Source organism: Chiloscyllium plagiosum, unplaced genomic scaffold, assembly GCF_037043375.1.
Source record: "Chiloscyllium plagiosum isolate Xiang-an unplaced genomic scaffold, Cpla_swu_hap1 HiC_scaffold_10, whole genome shotgun sequence".
Classification (NCBI taxonomy): Eukaryota; Metazoa; Chordata; class Chondrichthyes; order Orectolobiformes; family Hemiscylliidae; genus Chiloscyllium; species Chiloscyllium plagiosum.
The window spans coordinates 117,319,550-117,343,352 of NW_028270148.1; the positions used below are offsets into that span (position 1 = coordinate 117,319,550).

Genomic DNA, 23,803 nt, shown 5'->3' on the forward strand with positions numbered 1-23,803 from the left:
CTCTTCCTTGAGCTTTCATATAACTGAGCACAGATTTTCTCAGCTTCAAATAACCTCCTCAGGGTTTTAATTAAAGACGTCTGCTTTAGAAAGTTTAAATGAAACTCCTTGCACTAAAGTAATCTATTTCTCAACAGTTTGAAACTATCTCAAGAGTACTCATCCACCTTCAGCCAAACTTTCTGCAATCCTGCCAGACTGAAACCCAAATACTTTTTTCAAACACTAGGTGTTTCCCTTCCTGAAAGAAGAAAGCACAATCTCTGACCTTCAAAACTAAAATTCTAACAGCCAACTGTTTACTTTTTTGTTCATACAATCTCTCCTGAAGTAAGCAAATTCCATTAGTCTCCAAGAACTATCTGAGGAAGGGTCACTGGACCCAAAACGTTAACTCTGATTTTTCTCCACCGATGCTGCCAGACCTACTGAGCTTTTCCAGCAATTTCTGTTTTTGTTTCTGATTTTCAGCATCTGCAGTTCTTTCGGTTTTTAATTAAACCTCTACACAAGTTGACATCTGTCCTCTGTCAACTATACAATAAAGTCCACTGTTCTCCTTGGCTCTGCAATTTGCTGCTTGGTGTCTCAACATCAACAGAGATGGCTGACCTGAAACTACCTACATAGTGCTTCAAATAAAAAATAATAATTCAAAATAGGGACACTAATCTCGCTAAGACCACATGCACACTTTAGGCTAACGATACATGTGTTTCAGTTATTGCTATCAAATATCATGGCGCCTTGTGACAAAAATAAAGGAAATTGCACTTTCAAGAACTTTAATGCGAATGGAGAGTGTTAAAGGCACTTGACAAAGAGAGAATAAATAAAGAAATTTGAGTGGAACTCAATGTCAAGCATAATCCACTGAGAAGGTAAAGAGCACTGAGAAAATTATAGAAGACAATGAGATTGGAGAATGGAATACTGACACCAAAGTGATGTGACTCACAGAAAACTCCGGCATTTCAGAGGCTGCTCTTCCCTTGGGAAAACAATCCCATGAAAGCCAGGCCAGACAGAGTGTGAATAACAGGAGGTTGCTATGGGGAAAGCTGAAAGCTTAAAGTGGACATTGACAACATGGGTCCAGCAATGGCTGCAGTTTGTGGTTTTAATCGTGACACTACCTTGTTTACAAGCAGCTTTGTGGGAGGACTTTGAAAAGCAGGACTACAAATGGAGTAATCTCCGGATCACTCCCAGTAACATGCAGTAGTGACAATCAGAACAAGAGGATCAAGCAGACGGATGTGTGGCTGGAGAGAAGAGACATGCCAGGGTTTTTTTTTAACTCCTGAGAGGTTAGGATCCTTCCTGGGGGCGGTGGGTGGGTCACATCTGAACAGGAATGAGATTAAGAGTAGTTTTGGAAAAGAATGTGGATAGGCCAGGAATAAAATAAACTAGAACAGTTTCTCAATGATGAAAAGCTAACTTTATTAAACTAAGACAGGACTTGGCTCAAACAGACTGGGAGTAACTCGAAGCAGACATAACCATGTCAGAACAGTGGGATGTGTTCAAAGATGAAATATTGACAGTACAGGGGAACATCTTCCTGTAAAGACAAAGGGGAGAGGCGTCCAAAACCCAAGGAAACCTGGACAGGATTCAGAAAAAGGGAGAAACTAATGGCAGATACTGAGGACTCAATACAGCAGCGACCCGAGGGGGGGTTGAAAACATGGATGGGGTGCATTTAAAATGAAAAACACAAAAGCAAAGAAAATGAATGAGAGAGCATTGGTGTGTAGAATACGGGAAAACCCAAAGGTGTTTCTTAGGTATTTACAGGGTAAGAGAATAATTAGGGAAAAGGTAGGACCCATTAGGGAATTACAGAGTGTGTGTGTGTAGGTGTATGTATGTGTGTCTGTGTGTGTGTGAGTCTGTGTGTGTGAGTGTCTGCGTGGGGATGTGTGTCTGTGTGTGTGTGTGTGTGTGGAGGGGGTGTTTGTGAGTACCTAGAGGACATGAGCACAGACCTCAATGAATACTTCACAGGAGTCATCACAATAGAAAATAGACTGACTGTGTGGGGTTTGCACATTCTCCCAGTGTCTGTGTGGGCTTCCTCCGGGTGCTCCGGTTTCCTCCCACAGTCCAAAAATGTGCAGGTTAGGTGAACTGGCCATGCTAAATTGCCCGTAGTGTTAGGTGAAGGGGTAAATGTAAGGGAATGGGTCTGGGTGGGTTGCTCTTTGGAGGGTCGGTGTGGACTTGTTGGGCTGAAGGGCCCGTTTCCACACTGTAGGGAATCTAATCTAATCAGAAGATATTAAGAGAGAGAGAGTGATGGTCCCAGCAACTGTAAAAATGGATATATCAAGATGGGATGAATCCCTGCCTGTTGAGGGTCATGAGGGAGGAAATATCAGGGACCATGTCAGGAATTTTCAAATCTATTGTGATTACAGGTAAGATGCTAAAAGATTGGAGAACTGCTAACATTATCCCATTATTAAAGAGGGAGGCAGAGATAGGTTAGGAATTTGTTGAACTGAATTGAGTTGAATTAGGACAAAGACAGAAAGATTCTTGTTTGGCACAGAATCTGGGGCTATCGAGGATAAATGGGAATGTGGCATTGGAAACACAAACAGAGCAGCCGCAGTCTCATTCACAGAGTCTCAGAATTGCTACCGAGCCATTGTGCCGCTTCCCCATATCCCCATATCTCTGCACCCCATTTCCCCATATCCCCGCCCCCCCCATTTCCCCATATCCCCGCCCCCCATTTCCCCATATCCCCATATCTCTGCACCCCATTTCCCCATATCCCCGCCCCCCCCATTTCCCCATATCCCCATATCTCTGCACCCCCCATTTCCCCATATCCCCATATCTCTGCACCCCATTTCCCCATATCCCCGCCCCCCCATTTCCCCATATCCCCGCCCCCCCCATTTCCCCATATCCCCGCCCCCCCATTTCCCCATATCCCCATATCTCTGCACCCCATTTCCCCATATCCCCGCGCCCCCATTTCCCCATATCCCCGCCCCCCATTTCCCCATATCCCCATATCTCTGCACCCCATTTCCCCATATCCCCGCCCCCCATTTCCCCATATCCCCGCCCCCCATTTCCCCATATCCCCATATCTCTGCACCTCATTTCCCCATATCCCCACACCCTATTTCCCCATATCACTGCCCCCCATTTCACCATATCTCTGCACCCCATTTCCCCATATCCCCACACCCCATTTCCACATATCCCTGCACCCCATTTCACCATATCTCTGCACCCCATTTCCCCATATCCCCACACCCAATTTCTGAATGTCCCCAAACCCCATTTCCCCATATCCCCACACCCCATTTCCCCATATCCCTGCACCCCATTTCCCTGTATCCCCACACCCCATTTCCCCGTATCCCCACACCCCATTTCCCCGTATCCCCACACCCCATTTCCCTGTATCCCAACACCCCATTTCCCCGTATCCCCACACCCCATTTCCCTGTATCCCCACACCCCATTTCCCTGTATCCCCACACCCCATTTCCCCATATCCCCACACTCCAATTCTCCATATCCCCACACCCCATTTCCCCGTATCCCCACGCCCCATTTCCCCATATCCCCACACTCCAATTCTCCATATCCCTGCACCCCATTTCTCCATATCCCTGCACCCCATTTCTTCCCAAGTAGTCATCCAATTCCCTCTTGAGTGCCTCCATTGATCCTGCATTCCAGACACTAACTACTTCCTGGGTGAAAAGCTCTTTCCTCACGTTCCCTTGCTTCATTTGTACATCACTTTCAGTCTCTGTGCTCTCGTTCCTGTTCCTCTGAAGAGCAGGAACTGTTTTTCCCTTTCTCCATTGTCCAGGCTGCTCCTGATTCTGGGGAAGGGGCTGAGGAGGCAGGTCTCGCCCCTAATTCCCATGTTCATATCAGACTGTGCACCGTTCTCTCAAATTGGGATTACAATCACTCCGCAATCGAGAATACTTTTCGATTCTGTCCCAAACTAAACCAGAAGTTGCTGGAAAAGTTTAGCAGGTCTGGCAGCTTCTGTAAAGAGAAATCAAAGTTAGCATTTCGGGTCCAGTGACCTTCCCTCAGAAATGTAAGCTCTTCCAGCAACTTCTGTTTTTGTTTCTGATTTACAGCATCTGCACTTCTCTCAGTTTTCATTCTGTCTGTCTGGACTGAAGCCCATTTCCTGCCTTATTAACCTCAATACTGTGCTGGGAAATAACCTAACAGATCTGGGGCTCACCTTCTCTGAGCCTCTGCTCCAGTTCTGGGAGGGTTCCTGACCCAACGTTTGATTCTAGGGCTGCTGCCCTCCAGCCAGCAGTTCAAGGAGGCAGCTCCCCCCACCATCTCATGGGCAACCAGAGACAGGTAATAATTACAGACCCTGCCAGTGCCACCCAGGACCCAGGAACAACTCACAAACATGTCAGACTATCACCTGATGAAGGAGCGTCGCTCTGAAAGCTAGTGTGCTTCCAATTAAACCTGTTGGACTATAATCTGGTATTGTGTGATTTTTAACTTTCTACACCCCAGTCCAACACCGGTATCTCCAAATCATGTCAGACTGGCATCATCTATTCCTGCCCCAGGCTGGGCAATGCTCAGAGAGAGAGTCACTGACATTTGTGGTTGCCTGTTGATGTTGATGACTAGCCAGTAAGGTTTCTCAAAGAACCAGCTGTCAGAAGGAACCATCAGTTGTGATTAGTTGGGTGTTTATCTTGTTTAGACAGTTTGAGATGACGGGGACCTCGTTCACAGAGGCTGCCCTGAGCTCTGCTTGTCTTTCAGCTGATGCTGGGATTTAGTGGCACAGCCTGCCTTCACACTAATATAAAGGCCAAGAATATAAAGGAGGATAGTAAAAGCTTGTTTAGGTATGTGAAAGGGAAAAAATGGTGAAGACTAAACTTGGGCCCTTGAAGACAGAAACAGGGGAATATATTACGGGGAACAAAGAAATGGCAGAAGAATTGAATTGGTACTTCAGATCTGTGTTCACTGGGGAAGACTCAAGCAATCTCCCTGAGGTAACAGTGCCTGAAGGACCTGAACTTAAGGGACTTTATATTTGCCAGGATTTGGTGTTGGAGAGACTGTTAGGTCTGAAGGTTGATAAGTCCCCTGGGGCCTGATGGTCTACATCCCAGGGTACTGAAGGAGGTGGCTCGAGAAATCGTGGATGCATTGGTGATTATTTTCCAGAGTTCGATAGATTCGGGATCAGTTCCTGCGGATTGGAGGGTGGCTAATGTTATACCACTTTTTAAGAAAGGTGGGAGAGAGAAAGCAGGAAATTATAGACCAGTTAGTCTGGCCTCAGTGGTGGGAAAGATGCTGGAGTCAATTATAAAGGATGAAATTATGACACATCTGGATAGTAGTAACAGGATAGGTCAGAGTCAGCATGGATTTATGAAGGGGAAATCATGCTTGACCAATCTTCTGGAATTTTTTGAGGATGTAACTCTGAAGATGGACGAGGGAGAACCAGTAGATGTAGTGCACCTGGACTTTCAGAAAGCTTTTGATAAAGTCCCACATAGGTGGTTAGTGAGTAAAATTAGGGCGCATGGTATTGGGGGCAAAGTACTAACTTGGATTGAAAGTTGGTTGGCTGATAGGAAACAAAGAGTAGTGATAAACGGCTCCATTTCGGAATGGCAGGCAGTGACCAGTGGGTACCGCAGGGATCAGTACTAGGACAGCAGTTTTTTACAATATACGTTAATGATATATAAGATGGTATTAGCAATAACATTAGCATATTTGCTGATGATACTAAGCTGGGTGGCAGGGTGAAATGTGATGAGGATGTTAGGAGATTACAGGGTGACCTGGACAAGTTAGGTGAGTGGTCAGATGCATGGCAGATGCAGTTTAATGTGGATAAATGTATGGTTATCCACTTTGGTGGCAAGAACAGGGAGGCAGATTACTACCTAAATGGAATCAATTTAGGTAAAGGGGCAGTACAGAGAGATCTGGGTGTTCTTGTACACCAGTCAATGAAGGCAAGCATGCAGGTACAGTAGGTAGTGAAGAAGGCTAATAGCATGCTGGCCTTCATAACAAGAGGGATTGAGTATAGAAGCAAAGAGGTGCTTCTGCAGCTGTACAGGGCCCTGGTGAGACCACACCTGGATTACTATATTCGGTTCTGGTCTCCAAATTTGAGGAAAGACATTCTGGCTATTGAGGGAGTGCAGCGTAGGTTCACGAGGTCAATTCCCGGAATGGCGGGATTACCTTACGCTGAAAGACTGGAGCGACTGGGCTTGTATACCCTTGAGTTTAGAAGACTGAGAGGGGATCTGATTGAGACATATAAGATTATTAAAGGATTGGACAGGAAACATGTTTCCGCTGATGGGTGAGTGCCGAACCAGAGGACACAGCTTAAAAATACGGGGTAGACCATTTAGGACAAAGATGAGAAGAAACTTCTTCACCCAGAGAGTGGTGGCTGTGTGGAATGCTCTGCCCCAGAGGGCAGTGGAGGCCCAGTCTCTGGATTCATTTAAGAAAGAGTTGGATAGAGCTCTCAAAGATAGTGGAATCAAGGGTTATGGAGAAAAGGCAGGAACAGGATACTGATTAAGGATGATCAGCCATGATCATATTGAATGGTGGTGCAGGCTTGAAGGGCAGAATGGCCTACTCCTGCACCTATTGTCTATTGTCTATTGTCTAAAGCTGCCAACATCCAATTCAGTCACCCCCTGGTCACTGACCCATCCATCATGGAACTTGTTGTTATTTACTCCCAGGCATAGCTAAGGCCAGTATTTAATACCCAATCCTCAGTGGTCCTTGGGAAGGTGTGAGTGAGCTCCTTCTGGAATGAGGGCCTTGCCTGACCATTTCAGAGGGAGTAGGCAAAACTGAGGACTGCAGATTCTGGAAAAGCACTGCAGGTCAGGCAGCATCCGAGGAGCAGGAAAATCAACGTTTCGGGCAAAAGCCCTTCATCAGGAAGCCCATTTCAGAGGGAGTGCTGTGGTATGGGTCTGAGTACAGACAGACGGCAGATTTGCTTCTCTATAGAAACTGAATGCCCTACCTTTGGAATGGATCATCACAGATCCCAGGATATTGGTCAGAAACTGCAGTTATTTCTCTTTCTGATTTTAGTATATTGCATTGTTTTCTTCACTCAGCCTTGTGACAATGTCATGACAAATTCACATAGCTCCCACCCTCTTGAATCCAAGAAGTGGCCGTATGTCAGAGTTAGGAGGTCTTCTTGAAGTGCAGTTCCTTTCAGGAAGGTCCACGGGTGGATGTGTTAGTGAGACTCAGTAAGGCACCAGTTTACAGCAACCTCTTGTGGTTCTAGATTGGCTTTAATGTTGGAGCTAATCCCAGGACACCTTGATAAGTTGACACCAGATCACATCAGGGAACATGAGGACAGCTGGGGTGGATTTGAAAAAGTGTCTTCACTTAAAAGAGAGGTTTTTGGGAGGAGTTTGATAGGGTAAGGACCCAACCAGTGAAAGGAGTGGCAGGGTCCCTCTAATTCAGCAATCACCTCAGCCTGACCCAGACACACACACACACACACACACACACCCCGATACACCTTGAACCAAGCGTTTGGTCACCTTGTATCTCCTGATGTCAGATTGAATTTGCTACAGAAGGTGAGCAATGGCCTGAGATCCTTCAGTCTGTTCAAGGCACTACAGAAATGCAAGATTTTTTAAAATGTTGTTTATTTAAAAGATGAAATGTGTCCTATTTAATTTAATAGTTTTCTACTTCTGTTTGTGAAAGCAGTTGTAGTTGAAATAGAATTAATCTGTTGATGTGTTGATTTATGTTTAGACCAAGAAATTGCATTCACTATCAAAGTCAAGCTGCAAGAAGCTTTTGAGGTAATTTTAGAAAAACCATCCCTAAGTTATCACACTTCCCAGCACCTGGTTTGCTCCACACTTTACATTGTCTGTCTGACCTTTTACCTTAGGGGTTTGTTAAGGTGGTCCTGGGAAAGGCTTCATATCTGTTCTCTCCTCCAGTGAAGGTAAGGAACATAATTTGTCATTGAATAGAGACATAGAGACATAGAGATGTACAGCACGGAAACAGACCCTTCAGTCCAACCCGTCCATGCTGACCAGATATCCCAACCCAATCCAGTCCCACCTGCCAGCACTTGGCCCATATCCCTCCAAACCCTTCCTAATCATATACCCATCCAAATGCCTCTTAAATGTTGCAATTGTACCAGCCTCCACCACTTCCTCTGGCAGCTCATTCCTTACACGTACCACCCTCTGTGTGAAAACGTTGCTCCTTAGGTCTCTATTATATCTTTCCCCTCTCACCCTAAACCTGTACCCTCTAGTCCTGGACTCCCCGACCCTAGGGAAAAGACTTTGCCAATCAACCACACCGTCCTGTGGCCCAACATTTCAACTCCCCCTCCCACTCTGCCGAGGACATGGAGGTCCTGGGCCTCCTTCACCGCCGCTCCCTCACCACCAGACGCCTGGAGGAAGAACGCCTCATCTTCCACCTCGGAACACTTCAACCCCAGGGCATCAATGTGGACTTCAACAGTTTCCTCATTTCCCCTTCCTCCACCTCACCCTAGTTCCAAACTTCCAGCTCAGCACTGTCCCCATGACTTGTCCTACCTGCCTATCTTCTTTTCCACCTATCCACTCCCCTCTCCCCCCGCCCCAACCTATCACCTTCATCCCCTCCCCCACTCACCTATTGTACTCTATGCTACTCTCTCCCCACCCCCACCCTCCTCTAGCTTATCTCTCCACCCTTCAGGCTCTCTGCCTTTATTCCTGATGAAAGGCTTTTGCCCAAAACGTCGATTTTACTGCTCCTCAGATGCTGCCTGAACTGCTGTGCTCTTCCAGCACCACTAATACAGAAAAAGACTTTACCTATTTACCCTATCCATGTCCCTCATAATTTTGTAAACCTCTATAAGGTCACCCCTCAGCCTCCGACGCTCCAGGGAAAACAGCCCCAGCATGTTCAGCTTCTCCCTATAGCTCAGATCCTTCAACCCTGGCAACATCCTTGTAAATCTTTTTTGAACCCTTTCAAGTTTCACAACATCCTTCCGATAGGAAGGAGACCAGAATTACACTCAATATTCCAACAGTGGCCTAACCAATGTCCTGTACAGCCGTAACACGACCTCCCACCTCCTGTACTCTATACTCTGACCAATAAAGGAAAGCATACCAAACACCTTCTTCACTATCCTATCTACCTGCGACTCCACTTTCAAGGAGCTATGAACCTGCACTCCAAGGTCTCTTTGTTCAGCAATACTCAACACTTGCTATGATTTAACTAAGACCAAAACGAGTCTCAGACGGAAGATAAATAAGAATGAACTCTCACTGTTTAATGATGCTGTGGTCCCTGAATTGTAAATTTTATATTTTAGACCATAGGAGCAGGTGCAGGCCATTCAGCCCATCGAATATGTTCTCCCATTCAATGAGATCATAGCTGATCTGATCATCCTCAACTCCATTTTCCTGCCTTTTCCACATAATCCTCGATTCCCCTTCCCAATTAAAAATCTGTGTCTCTCAGCCTTGTATCCTGGAAATGGATTTCCATAGCCATCAATTCCACATGAAACTGGGAGATGGGAGAACTGTGTCCATTGATACTCTCCTGCTAACTTCAATGCAACCAAAGGGAGAGCTTAGTGCTGGTCACTTCCATCTGATGCTGTTCTCGCGATGTTTGCTGGTCAGTATTTCCCCGGTCACCACATACTGGCCATTGTTTTTGTGAGAGCCAATGGCAGTCACATGACCTCTCAGTTTCTCTCCTGCCCTGTTCCTATAACATGATGTCCCAAGGTCAGAAGATGCCCTGAGGTCAAGAGGTACTCAGCCTTTACTGGTGGTTTTAGTCTGTCTGTATGGGGAGTTATTACTCTGCTCTTACTGGTGGTTATAACTCGATCTTAACTGACAATAATTACACGGTCCTTACCAGTGGTTAGTTTTCTGTCTTTACAGATCATTTGGTCTCTCTTTCATTCTTGGCCCAGGGCACTGTGTCCAATGGTGATTCCATGAATGTTGGGCAGTTTAAATCCACAGTCAGCAAAGGCCTTCAGCTCAATTGGAGACACTCCAGCATTCTCTATCTTATTACTGTCAACAACTCAGAGCACCACAGGGAGGGCTACAGTATTAGCCACATTCGGATTTCTGACACGAGATTAAACCTAGTGTGTAAATAATCCCTTTACAATCCCTCTCAGCATTGTACATTGCACAATACCACAGGATCCTTGTTGGAGACAGAAAGATTTTTTCTGATGTTAGGAAAATGAGTTAATTATTTGGGCACTTGTAAAGCACATTGGATTTGAAGCTCAGAGTTCAATATGAGGTCGTGAGGTAATGAGTGATTTATAAATAAATATGTTATTAATAACTACATTGTTTTGTTGTAGTTTGAAGAGCCAATCTGTGGGAATAAACATCCCGATTTTACAACATTTATAGTTCCTGGGACGATCTTAAGGTGAAGTATAAAAGAGATCTTGTTAATACAACCCAATTTACGACGAAAGTTACATTTCTGCAAGAGAACACCTGAATATTCCCACACTGTCTAACACTCCGACAGTCAACAACTTTTCATAACCTCACAACAAATCAATGGGGTATGAATTCAATCAATTAATAAATAATAATTTCCTTGATCTAGTAGCTCACTGAATCAGTTTACGACCTGAATACTTCACTCCAGAACAAGGGTGTTGTATTTGGGAACAGATTACAATCTTTCGCTTCTGCGTTGTCATTTCCTGATTTTTGATATTTTATGGATTTGCAGTTTCTGAAACTGAAATACCCCAGATACCCCATTACCAATACCCCTTCAATATCCATCTCTGATCCCCCCGTGATCCTCCTGTGATCCCCCTGTGATCCCCCTTGTGATCCCCTTGTGATCCCCCTGTGATCCCCCTGTGATCTCCTTGTGATCCCCCTGTGATCTCCCTATGATCTCGGTGTGATCTCCCTGTGATCTCCCTGTGATCCCTCTGTGATCCCTCTGTGATCCCCCCGTGATCCCCCCCCGTGATCCCCCGTGATCTCCCTGTGATCCCCCTGTGATCCCCCTGTGATCCCCCTGTGATCTCCCTGTGATCTCCCTGTGATCCAGCTGTGATCCCATCTCCCTGTGATCCCCCTGTGATCCAGCTGTGATCCCCCTGTGATCTCCCTGTGATCCCTCTGTGATCTCCCTGTGATCCCCCTGTGATCCCCCTGTGATCCCTCTGTGATCTCCCTGTGATCTCCCTGTGATCCCCCGTGACCCCCCGTGACCCCCCTGTGATCCCCCTGTGATCCCTCTGTGATCCCTCTGTGATCCCTCTATGATCCTTCTGTGATCTCCCTGTGACCCCCCTGTGATCCCCCTGTGATCCCCCTGTGATCTCCCCGTGATCTCCCCGTGATCGCCCTGTGATCCCCCCATGATCCCCCCATGATCCCTCCGTGATCGCCCCATGATCCCCATGTGATCCCCTTGTGATCCCCCTGTGATTCCCTCTGTGGTCCCCATGTGATCCCCCCGTGATCCCCATGTGATCCCCCTGTGATCCCCCTGTGATCCCCCTGTGATCTCCCTGTGATCTCCCTGTGATCTCCCCGTGATCCCCCTGTGATTCCCCCGTGATCTCCCCGTGATCTCCCTGTGATCCCCCCGTGATCCCCCCGTGATCCCCCAGTGATCCCCCCGTGATCCCCCAGTGATCCCCCTGTGATCTGAAAATGTGTTGCTGGAAAAGCGCAGCAGGTCAGGCAGCATTCAGGGAACAGGAGAATCGACGTTTCGGGCATAAGCCCTTCTTCAGGAATCCCCATGTGATCTCCCTGTGATCCCCCTGTGATCCCCCTGTGATCCCCCTGTGATCTCCCTATGATCTCGGTGTGATCTCCCTGTGATCTCCCTGTGACCATCCTGTGATCCCTCTGTGATCCCTCTGTGATCCCCCCGTGATCTCCCTGTGATCCCCCTGTGATCTCCCTGTGATCCAGCTGTGATCCCCATGTGATCCCCCTGTGATCCAGCTGTGATACCCCTGTGATCTCCCTGTGATCCCTCTGTGATCTCCCTGTGATCCCCCTGTGATCCCCCTGTGATCCCTCTATGATCTCCCTGTGAGCCCCCGTGACCCCCCTGTGATCCCCTGTGATCCCCATGTGATCCCCCTGTGATCCCCCTGTGATCCCCCTGTGATCTCCCTGTGATCTCCCTGTGATTCCCCCGTGATCTCCCCGTGATCTCCCTGTGATCCCCCCGTGATCCCCCCGTGATCCCCCCGTGTTCCCCCCGTGATCCCCCAGTGATCCCCCTGTGATCTGAAAATGTGTTGCTGGAAAAGCGCAGCAGGTCAGGCAGCATCCAGGGAACAGGAGAATCGACGTTTCGGGCATAAGCCCTTCTTCAGGAATCCCCATGTGATCTCCCTGTGATCCCCCTGTGATCCCCTTGTGATCCTCCTGTGATCCCCCTGTGATCTCCCTGTGATCCCCCTGTGATCTCCCTATGATCTCGGTGTGATCTCCCTGTGATCTCCCTGTGACCACCCTGTGATCCCTCTGTGATCCCTCTGTGATCCTCCGTGATCTCCGTGTGATCCCCCTGTGATCTCCCTGTGATCCAGCTTTGATCCCCCTGTGATCCCCCTGTGATCTCCCTGTGATCACCCTGTGATCTCCCTATGATCTCGGTGTGATCTCCCTGTGATCTCCCTGTGACCTCCCTGTGATCCCTCTGTGATCCCTCTGTGATCCCCCCGTGATCTCCCTGTGATCCCCCTGTGATCTCCCTGTGATCCAGCTGTGATCCCCATGTGATCCCCATGTGATCCCCCTGTGATCTCCCTGTGATCCCCCTGTGATCCCCCTGTGATCCCCTGTGATCCCCCTGTGAATCCCCCTGTGAATCCCCCGTGATATCCCCGTGATCTCCCCGTGATCTCCCCGTGATCCCCCTGTGATCCCCCTGTGATCCCCCGTGATCCCCCCGTGATCCCCCCGTGATCCCCCAGTGATCGCCCTGTGATCCCCCTGTGATCTGAAAATGTGTTGCTGGAAAAGCGCACCAGGTCAGGCAGCATCCAGGGAACAGGAGAATCTAAGTTTCGGGCATAAGCCCTTCTTCAGGAATCCCCCTGTGATCCCCCTGTGATCCCCATGTGATCCCCCTGTGATCCCCTTGTGATCCCGCTGTGATCCCCCATGATCTCCCGTGATCTCCCTGTGATCCCCCTGTGATCCCGCTGTGATCCACCTGTGATCCCCCTGTGATCTCCCTGTGATCCATCTGTGATCCCCCTGTGATCTCCCTGTGATCCACCTGTGATCCCCCATGATCCCCCTGTGATCCAGCTGTGATCCCCCTGTGATCTCCCTGTGATCCCCCGTGATCCCTCTATGATCTCCCTGTGATCTCCCTGTGGTCTCCCTGTGATCCAGCTGTGATCCCCCTGTGATCTCCCTGTGATCCAGCTGTGATCCCCCTGTGATCCCCCTGTGATCCCTCTGAGATCTCCCTGTGATCTCCCTGTGATCCAGCTGTGAACCACCTGTGATCCCCCTGTGATCTCCCTGTGATCCCCCTGTGATCCCCCTGTGATCTCCCTGTGATCCCCCTGTGATCTCCCTGTGAAACCCCCTGTGATCCAGCTGTGATTCCCCCTGTGATCTCTCTGTGATCTCCCTGTGATCCAGCTGTGATCCCCATGTGATCCCGGTGTGATCTCCCTGTGATCCCCCAGTGATCCCTCTGTGATCCCCCGTGATCCCCCTGTGATCTCCCCGTGACCCCCCTGTGAATCCCCCTGTGATCCCCCCGAGATCCCCCCGTGATCCCCCGTGATCCCGCCTTGATCCCCCCGTGATCGCCCCGTGAACCCCCTGTGATCCCCCTGTGATCCCCCCGTGATCCCTCTGTGATCCCCTGTGATCCCCCTATGATCCCTCTGTGATCCCCCTGTGATCCCCCTGTGATCCCCCTGTGATCTCCCTGTGATCTCCCTGTGATCCCCCTGTGATCCCCCGTGATCCCCCAGTGATCTCCCTGTAATCCCCCTGTGATCCCCCTGTGATCCCCCGTGATCTCCCTGTGATCCCCCTGTGATCCACCTGTGATCCCCCCGGGATCCCCCCGTGATCCCCCCGTGATCCCCCTGTGATCCCCCTGTGATTTCCCTGTGATCCCCCTGTGATCCCCCTGTGATCCCCCCGTAATCCCCCGTGATCCCCCGTGATCCCTCTGTGATCCCCCTGTGATCCCCCTGTGATCTCCCCGTGATGCCCCCATGACCCCCCCGTGATCTCCCTGTGATCCTTCTGTGATCCCCCTGTGATCCCTCTGTGATCTCCCTGTGATCCCCCGTGATCCCTCTGTGATCTCCCTGTGATCTCCCTGTGATCCCTCTGTGATCCCCCTGTGATCCACCTGTGATCCCTCTGTGATCCCCCTGTGATCCAGCTGTGACCCCCCTGTGATCCCCCTGTGATCTCCCTGTGATCCCTCTGTGATCTCCCTGTGATCCCCCATGATCCCTCTGTGATCTCCCTGTGATCTCCCTGTGATCCCTCTGTGATCCCCCTGTGATCCCCCTGTGATCCCTCTGTGATCTCCCTGTGATCCCCCGTGATCCCTCTGTGATCTCCCTGTGATCTCCCTGTGATCCCTCTGTGATCCCTCTGTGATCCAGCTGTGATCCCTCTGTGATCCCCCTGTGATCCCCCTGTGATCCCCCTGTGATCTCCCTGTGATCCCCATGTGATCCCGGTGTGGTCCCCCTGTGATCCCCCTGTGATCCCCCTGTGATCCCGGTGTGATCCCCCTGTGATCTCCCTGTGATCCCGCTGTGACCTCCCTGTGATCCCCATGCGATCCCGGTGTGATCCCTCTGTGATCCCCCGTGACCCCCCTGTGAACCCCCTGTGATCTTCCTGTGATCCCCCTGTGATCTCCCTGTGATCCCGGTGTGATCCCTCTGTGATCCCCTGTGATCCCCATGTGATCCCCCTGTGATCGCCATGTGATCCCCCTGTGATCCCCCCGTGATCCCCCCGTGATCCCCCCGTGGTCCCCCTGTGATCCCCCTGTGATCCCCATGTGATCCCCATGTGATCCCCCTGTGATCTCCCTATGATCCCCCTGTGATCCCCCTGTGATTCCCCTGTGATCTCCCTATGATCCCCCTGTGATCTCCCTGTGAGCTCCCTGTGATCCCTCTGTGATCCCCCTGTGATCCACCTGTGATCCCTCTGTGATCCCCCTGTGATCCAGCTGTGACCCCCCTGTGATCCCCCTGTGATCTCCCTGTGATCCCTCTGTGATCTCCCTGTGATCCCCCATGATCCCTCTGTGATCTCCCTGTGATCTCCCTGTGATCCCTCTGTGATCCCCCTGTGATCCCTCTGTGATCCCCCTGTGATCCCACCGTGATCGCCCTGTGATCTCCTTGTGATCCCTCTGTGATCCCCCTGTGATCCCCCTGTGATCCCCCTGCGATCCCCCCGTGATCCCCCGTGGTCCCCCCGTGATCCCCCTGTGATCCCCCTGTAATCCCCCCGTGATCTGCCTGTGATCCCCATGTGATCCCCCTGTGATCCCCCTGTGATCCCCGTGTGATCCCTCTGTTATCCCCCGTGATCCCCCTGTGATCTCCCTATGATCCCCCTGTGATCCCCCCTGTGATCCCTCTGTGATCCCCCCGTGATCCCCTGTGATCCCCCCGTGATCCCCTGTGATCCCCCTGTGATCTGCCTGTGATCCCCATGTGATCCCTCTGTGATCCCCCTGTGATCCCCCTGTGATCCCTCTGTGATCCCCCTGTGATCACCCCATGATCCCCTTGTGAACCCTCTGTGATCCCCTGTGATCCCCCTGTGATCCCCTGTGATCCCCCATGATCCCCTGTGATCCCCCTGTGATCCCCTTGTGATCCCCCTGTGATCCCCGTGTGATCCCCCTGTGATCCCCCTGTGATCTCCCTGTGATCTCCCTGTGATCTCCCTGTGATTTCCCTGTGATCCCCTTGTGATCCCCCTGTGATCCCCGTGTGATCCCCCTGTGATCCCCCTGTGATCTCCCTGTGATCTCCCTGTGATCTCCCTGTGATTTCCCCGTGATCCCCCAGTGATCTCCCTGTAATCCCCCTGTGATCCCCCTGTGATCCCCCGTGATCTCCCTGTGATCCCCCTGTGATCCACCTGTGATCCCCCCGGGATCCCCCCGTGATCCCCCCGTGATCCCCCTGTGATCCCCCTGTGATTTCCCTGTGATCCCCCTGTGATCCCCCTGTGATCCCCCCGTAATCCCCCCGTGATCCCCCGTGATCCCTCTGTGATCCCCCTGTGATCCCCCTGTGATCTCCCCATGATGCCCCCATGACCCCCCCGTGATCTCCCTGTGATCCCTCTGTGATCCCCCTGTGATCCCTCTGTGATCTCCCTGTGATCCCCCGTGATCCCTCTGTGATCTCCCTGTGATCTCCCTGTGATCCCTCTGTGATCCCCCTGTGATCCACCTGTGATTCCTCTGTGATCCCCCTGTGATCCAGCTGTGACCCCCCTGTGATCCCCCTGTGATCTCCCTGTGATCCCTCTGTGATCTCCCTGTGATCCCCCATGATCCCTCTGTGATCTCCCTGTGATCTCCCTGTGATCCCTCTGTGATCCCCCTGTGATCCCCCTGTGATCCCTCTGTGATCTCCCTGTGATCCCCCGTGATCCCTCTGTGATCTCCCTGTGATCTCCCTGTGATCCCTCTGTGATCCCTCTGTGATCCAGCTGTGATCCCTCTGTGATCCCCCTGTGATCCCCCTGTGATCCCCCTGTGATCTCCCTGTGATCCCCATGTGATCCCGGTGTGGTCCCCCTGTGATCCCCCTGTGATCCCCCTGTGATCCCGGTGTGATCCCCCTGTGATCTCCCTGTGATCCCGCTGTGACCTCCCTGTGATCCCCATGCGATCCCGGTGTGATCCCTCTGTGATCCCCCGTGACCCCCCTGTGAACCCCCTGTGATCTTCCTGTGATCCCCCTGTGATCTCCCTGTGATCCCGGTGTGATCCCTCTGTGATCCCCTGTGATCCCCATGTGATCCCCCTGTGATCACCATGTGATCCCCCTGTGATCCCCCCGTGATCCCCCCGTGATCCCCCCGTGGTCCCCCTGTGATCCCCCTGTGATCCCCATGTGATCCCCATGTGATCCCCCTGTGATCTCCCTATGATCCCCCTGTGATCCCCCTGTGATTCCCCTGTGATCTCCCTATGATCCCCCTGTGATCTCCCTGTGAGCTCCCTGTGATCCCTCTGTGATCCCCCTGTGATCCACCTGTGATCCCTCTGTGATCCCCCTGTGATCCAGCTGTGACCCCCCTGTGATCCCCCTGTGATCTCCCTGTGATCCCTCTGTGATCTCCCTGTGATCCCCCATGATCCCTCTGTGATCTCCCTGTGATCTCCCTGTGATCCCCCTGTGATCCCCCTGTGATCCCACCGTGATCGCCCTGTGATCTCCTTGTGATCCCTCTGTGATCCCCCTGTGATCCCCCTGTGATCCCCCTGTGATCCCCCTGCGATCCCCCCGTGATCCCCCGTGGTCCCCCCGTGATCCCCCTGTGATCCCCCTGTAATCCCCCCGTGATCTGCCTGTGATCCCCATGTGATCCCCCTGTGATCCCCCTGTGATCCCCGTGTGATCCCTCTGTTATCCCCCGTGATCCCCCTGTGATCTCCCTATGATCCCCCTGTGATCCCCCCTGTGATCCCTCTGTGATCCCCCTGTGATCCCCCCGTGATCCCCTGTGATCCCCCTGTGATCTGCCTGTGATCCCCATGTGATCCCTCTGTGATCCCCCTGTGATCCCCCTGTGATCCCTCTGTGATCCCCCTGTGATCACCCCATGATCCCCTTGTGAACCCTCTGTGATCCCCTGTGATCCCCCTGTGATCCCCTGTGATCCCCCATGATCCCCTGTGATCCCCCTGTGATCCCCTTGTGATCCCCCTGTGATCCCCGTGTGATCCCCCTGTGATCCCCCTGTGATCTCCCTGTGATCTCCCTGTGATCTCCCTGTGATTTCCCTGTGATCCCCCTGTGATCCCCCTGTGATCCCCCTGTGTTCCCCTGTGATCCCCCCGTGATCCCCTTGTGATCCCCCTGTGATCCCCTTGTGATCCCCTTGTGATCTCCCTGTGATCTCCCTGTGATCTTCCTGTGATCTCCCTGTGATCTCCCTGTGATCTCCCTGTGATCTCCCTGTGATCCCCCTGTGATCCCCATATGATCTCCCTGTGATCTCCCTGTGATCTCCTTGTGATCTCCCTGTGATCCCCATGTGATCCCCCTGTGATCTCCCTGTGATCCCCCTGTGATCTCCCTGTGATCTCCCTGTGATCCCCCTGGTGATCCCCCTGGTGATCCCCCTTGTGATCCCCCTTGTGATTCCCCCCCGTGATCCCACCGTGATCCCCCCGTGATATCCCCGTGATCCCCCTGTGATCACCTGTGATCTCCCTGTCTCCACTTCTTTGGGTAATGCCCCTTTTCTGTTTTGGCTAAAATACAATGTCAAACCTCAGGTTTCACCCGGTCGGAATGTTTCCAGACAATAAAAACCAAGAGGTGTAGATGCTGGAAATCAGAAACAAAACCATAAAGTGCTGGAAAAGCTCGGTGGGTCTGGCAGCATCTGTGGAGAGAAAGCAGAGTTAACATTTCGGGACCAGTGTCCCTTTTTAAATCAATGTTGACCATTCTGTCTGTCACAATCGAGAAGGGCGTTCTAACAATGCTCTTCTGAAAATCTTCACAGCATCACTTTTTTCTTGGCTCTTGGTTTGACTGCTCTCTCGTTTGTGATCGAAAAGAGGGAGGGTTTACTGGACAGGAGCTGGGCTGCAGGTTAGTGTAACATGATCATTGCAGCAAATTACATTTAACTCTTAAGGAAATAAAAGCACTGTTTGTGAATCCATCAGTAATTGTGAATACCCAGCAGTGGTCAGGTCTGTGCTGCTGGTGTATTGCTCCACCCTCTGTGCAATCCACCCCTCGCTATTACAGAGCAGGTTCCCTTTGACTGTGCTATCATTTCTTCCCACAGTCATGTTCCTGAATAAATCCTGTGATGTTCATTCTGTTGCTGTGGGTATCGGTGGAGTGGGCTGTACATTAATGAAGATATCCCCACTGGGGGAGACGGCAGTGTACCTAGAGAAGTGTACCAGAGACCCAGGAAACTATCAGCAATTGTCAGAAAAAGCCACATGTTTCACCTATATCCCTTAGGGAAGGGAGTCTCCCATCCTTACCCCGCCTGCCCTGCAGGTAACTCCAGACCTACAGCATTGTGGCTGATTTCTAACTGCCCTGGGAAATGACTGAGCAAGGGCACTCAGTGGGTCACCCCCAGTCCGGGATGGGTAACATCGACTGGGGCTCACTCATGACACCAACATCCTGTGGAAGATCAAAGAAATAAAAAAGGACAAGCGTTTAGGGACTTCACAATAAATCATCCTCATTCAAAATATCATCCTGAAATTAAATCAGCCCACTCTCGCAACTGAGCGACAGAAAGGATCGACATCACAGATGTGTAAGTCACAAAAACCGAATCTGTTCAACTCAGCTTGTGTCCCATGTGCCATTTCCCCAGGGTACTGGCACCCACACCCCGTGGGGATTGTCCCCTCTCTCAGTACGTGGCACCCACACCCCGTGGGGATTGTCCCCTCTCTCAGTACGTGGCACCCACACCCCGTGGGGATTGTCCCCTCTCTCAGTACGTGGCACCCACACCCCGTGGGGATTGTCCCCTCTCTCAGTACGTGACACCCACACCCCGTGGGGATTGTCCCCTCTCTCAGTACGTGACACCCACACCCCGTGGGGATTGTCCCCTCTCTCAGTACGTGGCACCCACACCCCGTGGGGATTGTCCCCTCTCTCAGTACGTGGCACCCACACCCCGTGGGGATTGTCCCCTCTCTCAGTACGTGACACCCACACCCCGTGGGGATTGTCCCCTGGGCTGTTTCAGATTGCTCACTGCCAACAATCCTGCTGTGACGTTTCTGTGTCTGGGACCTATCTGGTGATGAGTGGTGGGTGATACATGATCTTAGATTAACGACAGAAGGGGCTCTGCCTCAGACAACAAGAAAGTCTATTACCTGATAGCAATAAATAGAATGACTCTGGGTCAGGCAACAATAGCAATTTAAGGAGGAGGGGCAGATACAGCTCACAAACTTGATTGAGTTTTTTTAAAGAAGTAACAAAGAGGATTGATGAGGGCAGGGCGGTAGATGTGATCTATATGGACTTCAGTAAGGCGTTTGACAAGGTTCCCCATGGGAGACTGATTAGCAAGGTTAGATCTCACGGAATACAGGGAGAATAGCCATTTGGATACAGAACTGGCTCAAAGGTAGAAGCCAGAGGGGGTGGTGGAGGGTTGTTTTTCAGACTGGAGGCCTGTGACCAGTGGAGTGCCACAAGGATCGGTGCAGGGTCCTCTACTTTTTGTCATTTACATAAATGATTTGGATGCGAGCATAAGAGGTACAGTTAGTAAGTTTGCAGATGACATCAAAGTTGGAGGTGAAGTTGACAGCGAAGAGAGTTACCTCAGATTACAACAGGATCTGGACCAGATGGGCCAATGGGCTGAGAAGTGGCAGATGGAGTTTAATTTGGATAAATGCGAGGTGCTGCATTTGGGTAAGCAAATCTTAGCAGGACTTATACACTTAATGGTGAGGTCCTAGGGAGTGTTGCTGAACAAAGAGATCTTGGAGAGCAGGTTCAAAGCTCCTTGAAAGTGGAGTCGCAGGTCGATAGGATAGTGAAGGCGGCATTTGGTATGCTTTCGTTTATTGGTCAGAGTATTGAGTACAGGAGTTGGGAGGTCATGTTGTGGCTGTACAGGACATTGGTTAGGCCACTGTTGGAATATTGCGTGCAATTCTGGTCTCCTTCCTATCAGAAAGATGTTGTGAAACTTGAAAAGGTTCAGAAAAGGTTTACAAGGATGTTGCCAGGGGTGGAGGATTTGAACTATAGGGAGAGGCTGAACAGGCTGGGGCTGTTTTCCCTGGAGCATCGGAGGCTGAGGGGTGACTTATAGAGGTTTACAAAATTATGAGGGGCATGGATAGGGTAAACAGACAAAGTCTTTTCCCTGGGTTGGGGGAGTCCAGAACTAGAGGGCATAGGTTTAGGGTGAGAGGGGAAAGATATAAAAGAGACTTAAGGGGCAACTTTTTCACGCAGAGGGTGGTACGTGTATGGCGTGAGCTGCCAGAGGATGTGGTGGAGGCTGGTACTATTGAAACATTTAAGAGGCAGTTGGATGGGTATATGAATAGGAAGGGTTTGGAGGGATATGGGCCAGGTGCTGGCAGGTGGGACTCGATTGGGTTGGGATATCTGGTCGGCATGGACAGGTTGGACCGAAGGGTCTGTTTCCATGCTGTACATCTCTATGACTCTATGACTCTGTAGAATGGTTGAAGCAGAGACAACACTAACATTAACCTCTTCAGAACCATTACCTTCAACAACATTTACAGATCCCATTGTGTTTAAATAATCCGGATTTACGGTTTGGGAAAATCATGAAAACAACTCTGTCTTTTCCCAATCTTTTCCTTGGGTTTCCTTTGACACCAGTTAACCCAGTGGCTGTATACAGGAACATACTGTGGAGATGAAGTCACATGACATCAGTTTATAGTCCAACAGGTTTATGTGAGATCACAAGCGTTCACAAGTCAGTGCTCTGAAAGCTTGTGATTTCACGTAAACCCTTTGGACTATAACCTGGTGTCATGTGACTTACAACTTTGTGTATAGGAAAACATGAGGCAGAATTCCTGACATAGATAAAATCAGATACAAATATTAGAGTTCTAAGTTTTAAAGAAGGTGATGTCAATACATTGGATGTTGTGTGTGAAAGTTTGAGAACATGACAAGATAACCTTAAAACCAGCCAGTCTGAGGGCTGAACTGGACATTGTATGATTGTGAGAGTCTAGATTAGAGTGGTGCTGGAAAAGCACAGCAGGTCAAGCAGCATCAGAGGAGCAGGAAAATCAACGTTACGGGCAAAAGCCCTTCATCAGGATTGTGTGTAACTGTGTGTGTATCATGAAGTAAAATTGTGTGTATTATTCCACATATGATCATATAATTTTAACAAAACTCGGATCAATGTTGCTTTTGTGAGTGAATTTTGTTTGTAGTTTCCTTATTTGTTGTGTTTTTTTATTCAGGCGTGAGTTCCCTGGAACTGATACTGGCTCACACTTTTTCCCACCTCCTAACGATGATTATTCAGATAACATTGTTACTCATCTTTACATTCCTGGTTTTCAAGGTCAGTTCTCTACTTTTCTCTTGAAATCGTTAAATGGAACGTTGTTGAAGAGTCTGCCCACTAGCTGAACAGCCTGCAGCTTGGTCGAGTTCTATTGAGATAAATGTTGTGGTCAAGCAGTTAATTTATAGCCTGCAGCTAAGTGCATCTCTAATGTGTCTCCACAACAGGCAGAGCTAAGGGAATTTATAAATGGGGAATGGAGAAATGTGTTAGATTTCACAGAGAAAGATACAAGAAATCTCCTGGAATTAGACTTCCAAGCGGCTGTACAGGACGTTGGTTAGGCCACTTTTGGAATACAGAGTCAAAAGGTGTGGTACTGGAAAAGCACAGCAGGTTCCTGATAAAAGGTTTATGCCTGAAATGTCAACTCTTCTGCTCCTCGGATGCTGCCTGAACTGTTGTGCTTTGCCAGGGCCACATTTTTAACTCTGATCTCCAGTATCTGCAGTCCTTACTTTCTCCCACTTTTGGAATACAGCATTCAATCCTGGTCTCCTTGCTAGAGAAAAGATGTTGTAAAACTTAAAAGGGTTAAGAAAAGATTTACAAGGATGTTGCCAGGTTGGAGGGTTTGAGCTACAGGGAGAGGCTGAATAGGCCTGGGCTGTTTTCCCTGGAGTGTCAGAGGCTGAGGGGTGACTTTATAGAGGTTTATACAATCATGAGTGGCATAAATAGACAAGGTCTTTTCACTGGGGTAGGGGAGACCAGAACTAGAGGACATAGGTTTAAGATGAGAGGGGAAAGGTATGAAAGGGACCCAAGGGGCAACCTTTTCACGCAGAGGGTGGTATGTGTATGGAATGAGCTGCCAGAGGAAGTGGTGAAGGCTAGTACAGTTACAGCATTTAAGAGACATCTGGATGGGTACATGAGTAGGAAGGGTTTGGAGGGATATGGGCCAGGTGCTGGCAAATGGGATTAGATTAGGTTGGGATATCTGGTCAGTGTGGACAAGTTGGACCGAAGGGTCTGTTTCCATGCTGTACATCTCTATGACTGTATACTCGGGAGACCTGAGAAGTTATTGGAAGTAAGAAGGTAGTGTTGGAGAAATTAATGAGACCAAAGGTTGGTAAGTCCCTGGACCCTGATGATCCACACCTCAGAGTGTTGAGGGAGATTGCTTTAGAGATAGTTGATGCATTGGTGATCATCTTCCAAAATTCCACAGATCCTGAAATGATTCCTGCAGATTGGAAGTTCACATTATTTAAGAAGGGGTGTGAGAGAAAACAGGGAACTACAAAGTGTCCTGTATATCCTTGTCAATAAGTCACTGAAGGCTAATGTACAAGGGGCAGCACGTGAGGAAGAAGGTGCCTGGAATATTAGCCTGGTTAGACTGCACCTGGAGT

At 50.1% G+C, this 23,803-nt stretch overlaps 1 protein-coding gene and 1 long non-coding RNA gene across 2 annotated transcripts in view; one reads left to right on the plus strand and one right to left on the minus strand.

Annotated features, from left to right (window-relative positions):
• Nucleotides 1-10,189, minus strand: part of LOC148149065 (uncharacterized) — a 47,612-nt gene extending 37,423 nt beyond the window's left edge. The window contains exon 1 of the long non-coding RNA XR_015758545.1: nucleotides 9,994-10,189. This is a non-coding gene — a long non-coding RNA (uncharacterized LOC148149065). The remainder of the gene's footprint in view (nucleotides 1-9,993) is intronic.
• abch1 (ATP-binding cassette, sub-family H, member 1) overlaps nucleotides 1-23,803 on the plus strand; it is a 91,473-nt gene that overhangs the window by 38,154 nt on the left and 29,516 nt on the right. The window contains exons 12-16 of the mRNA XM_043696706.2: nucleotides 7,837-7,886; nucleotides 7,979-8,035; nucleotides 10,463-10,533; nucleotides 18,867-18,955; nucleotides 22,336-22,439. Of these exons, the coding sequence (XP_043552641.2) occupies nucleotides 7,837-7,886; nucleotides 7,979-8,035; nucleotides 10,463-10,533; nucleotides 18,867-18,955; nucleotides 22,336-22,439 (371 nt within the window). The remainder of the gene's footprint in view (nucleotides 1-7,836; nucleotides 7,887-7,978; nucleotides 8,036-10,462; nucleotides 10,534-18,866; nucleotides 18,956-22,335; nucleotides 22,440-23,803) is intronic.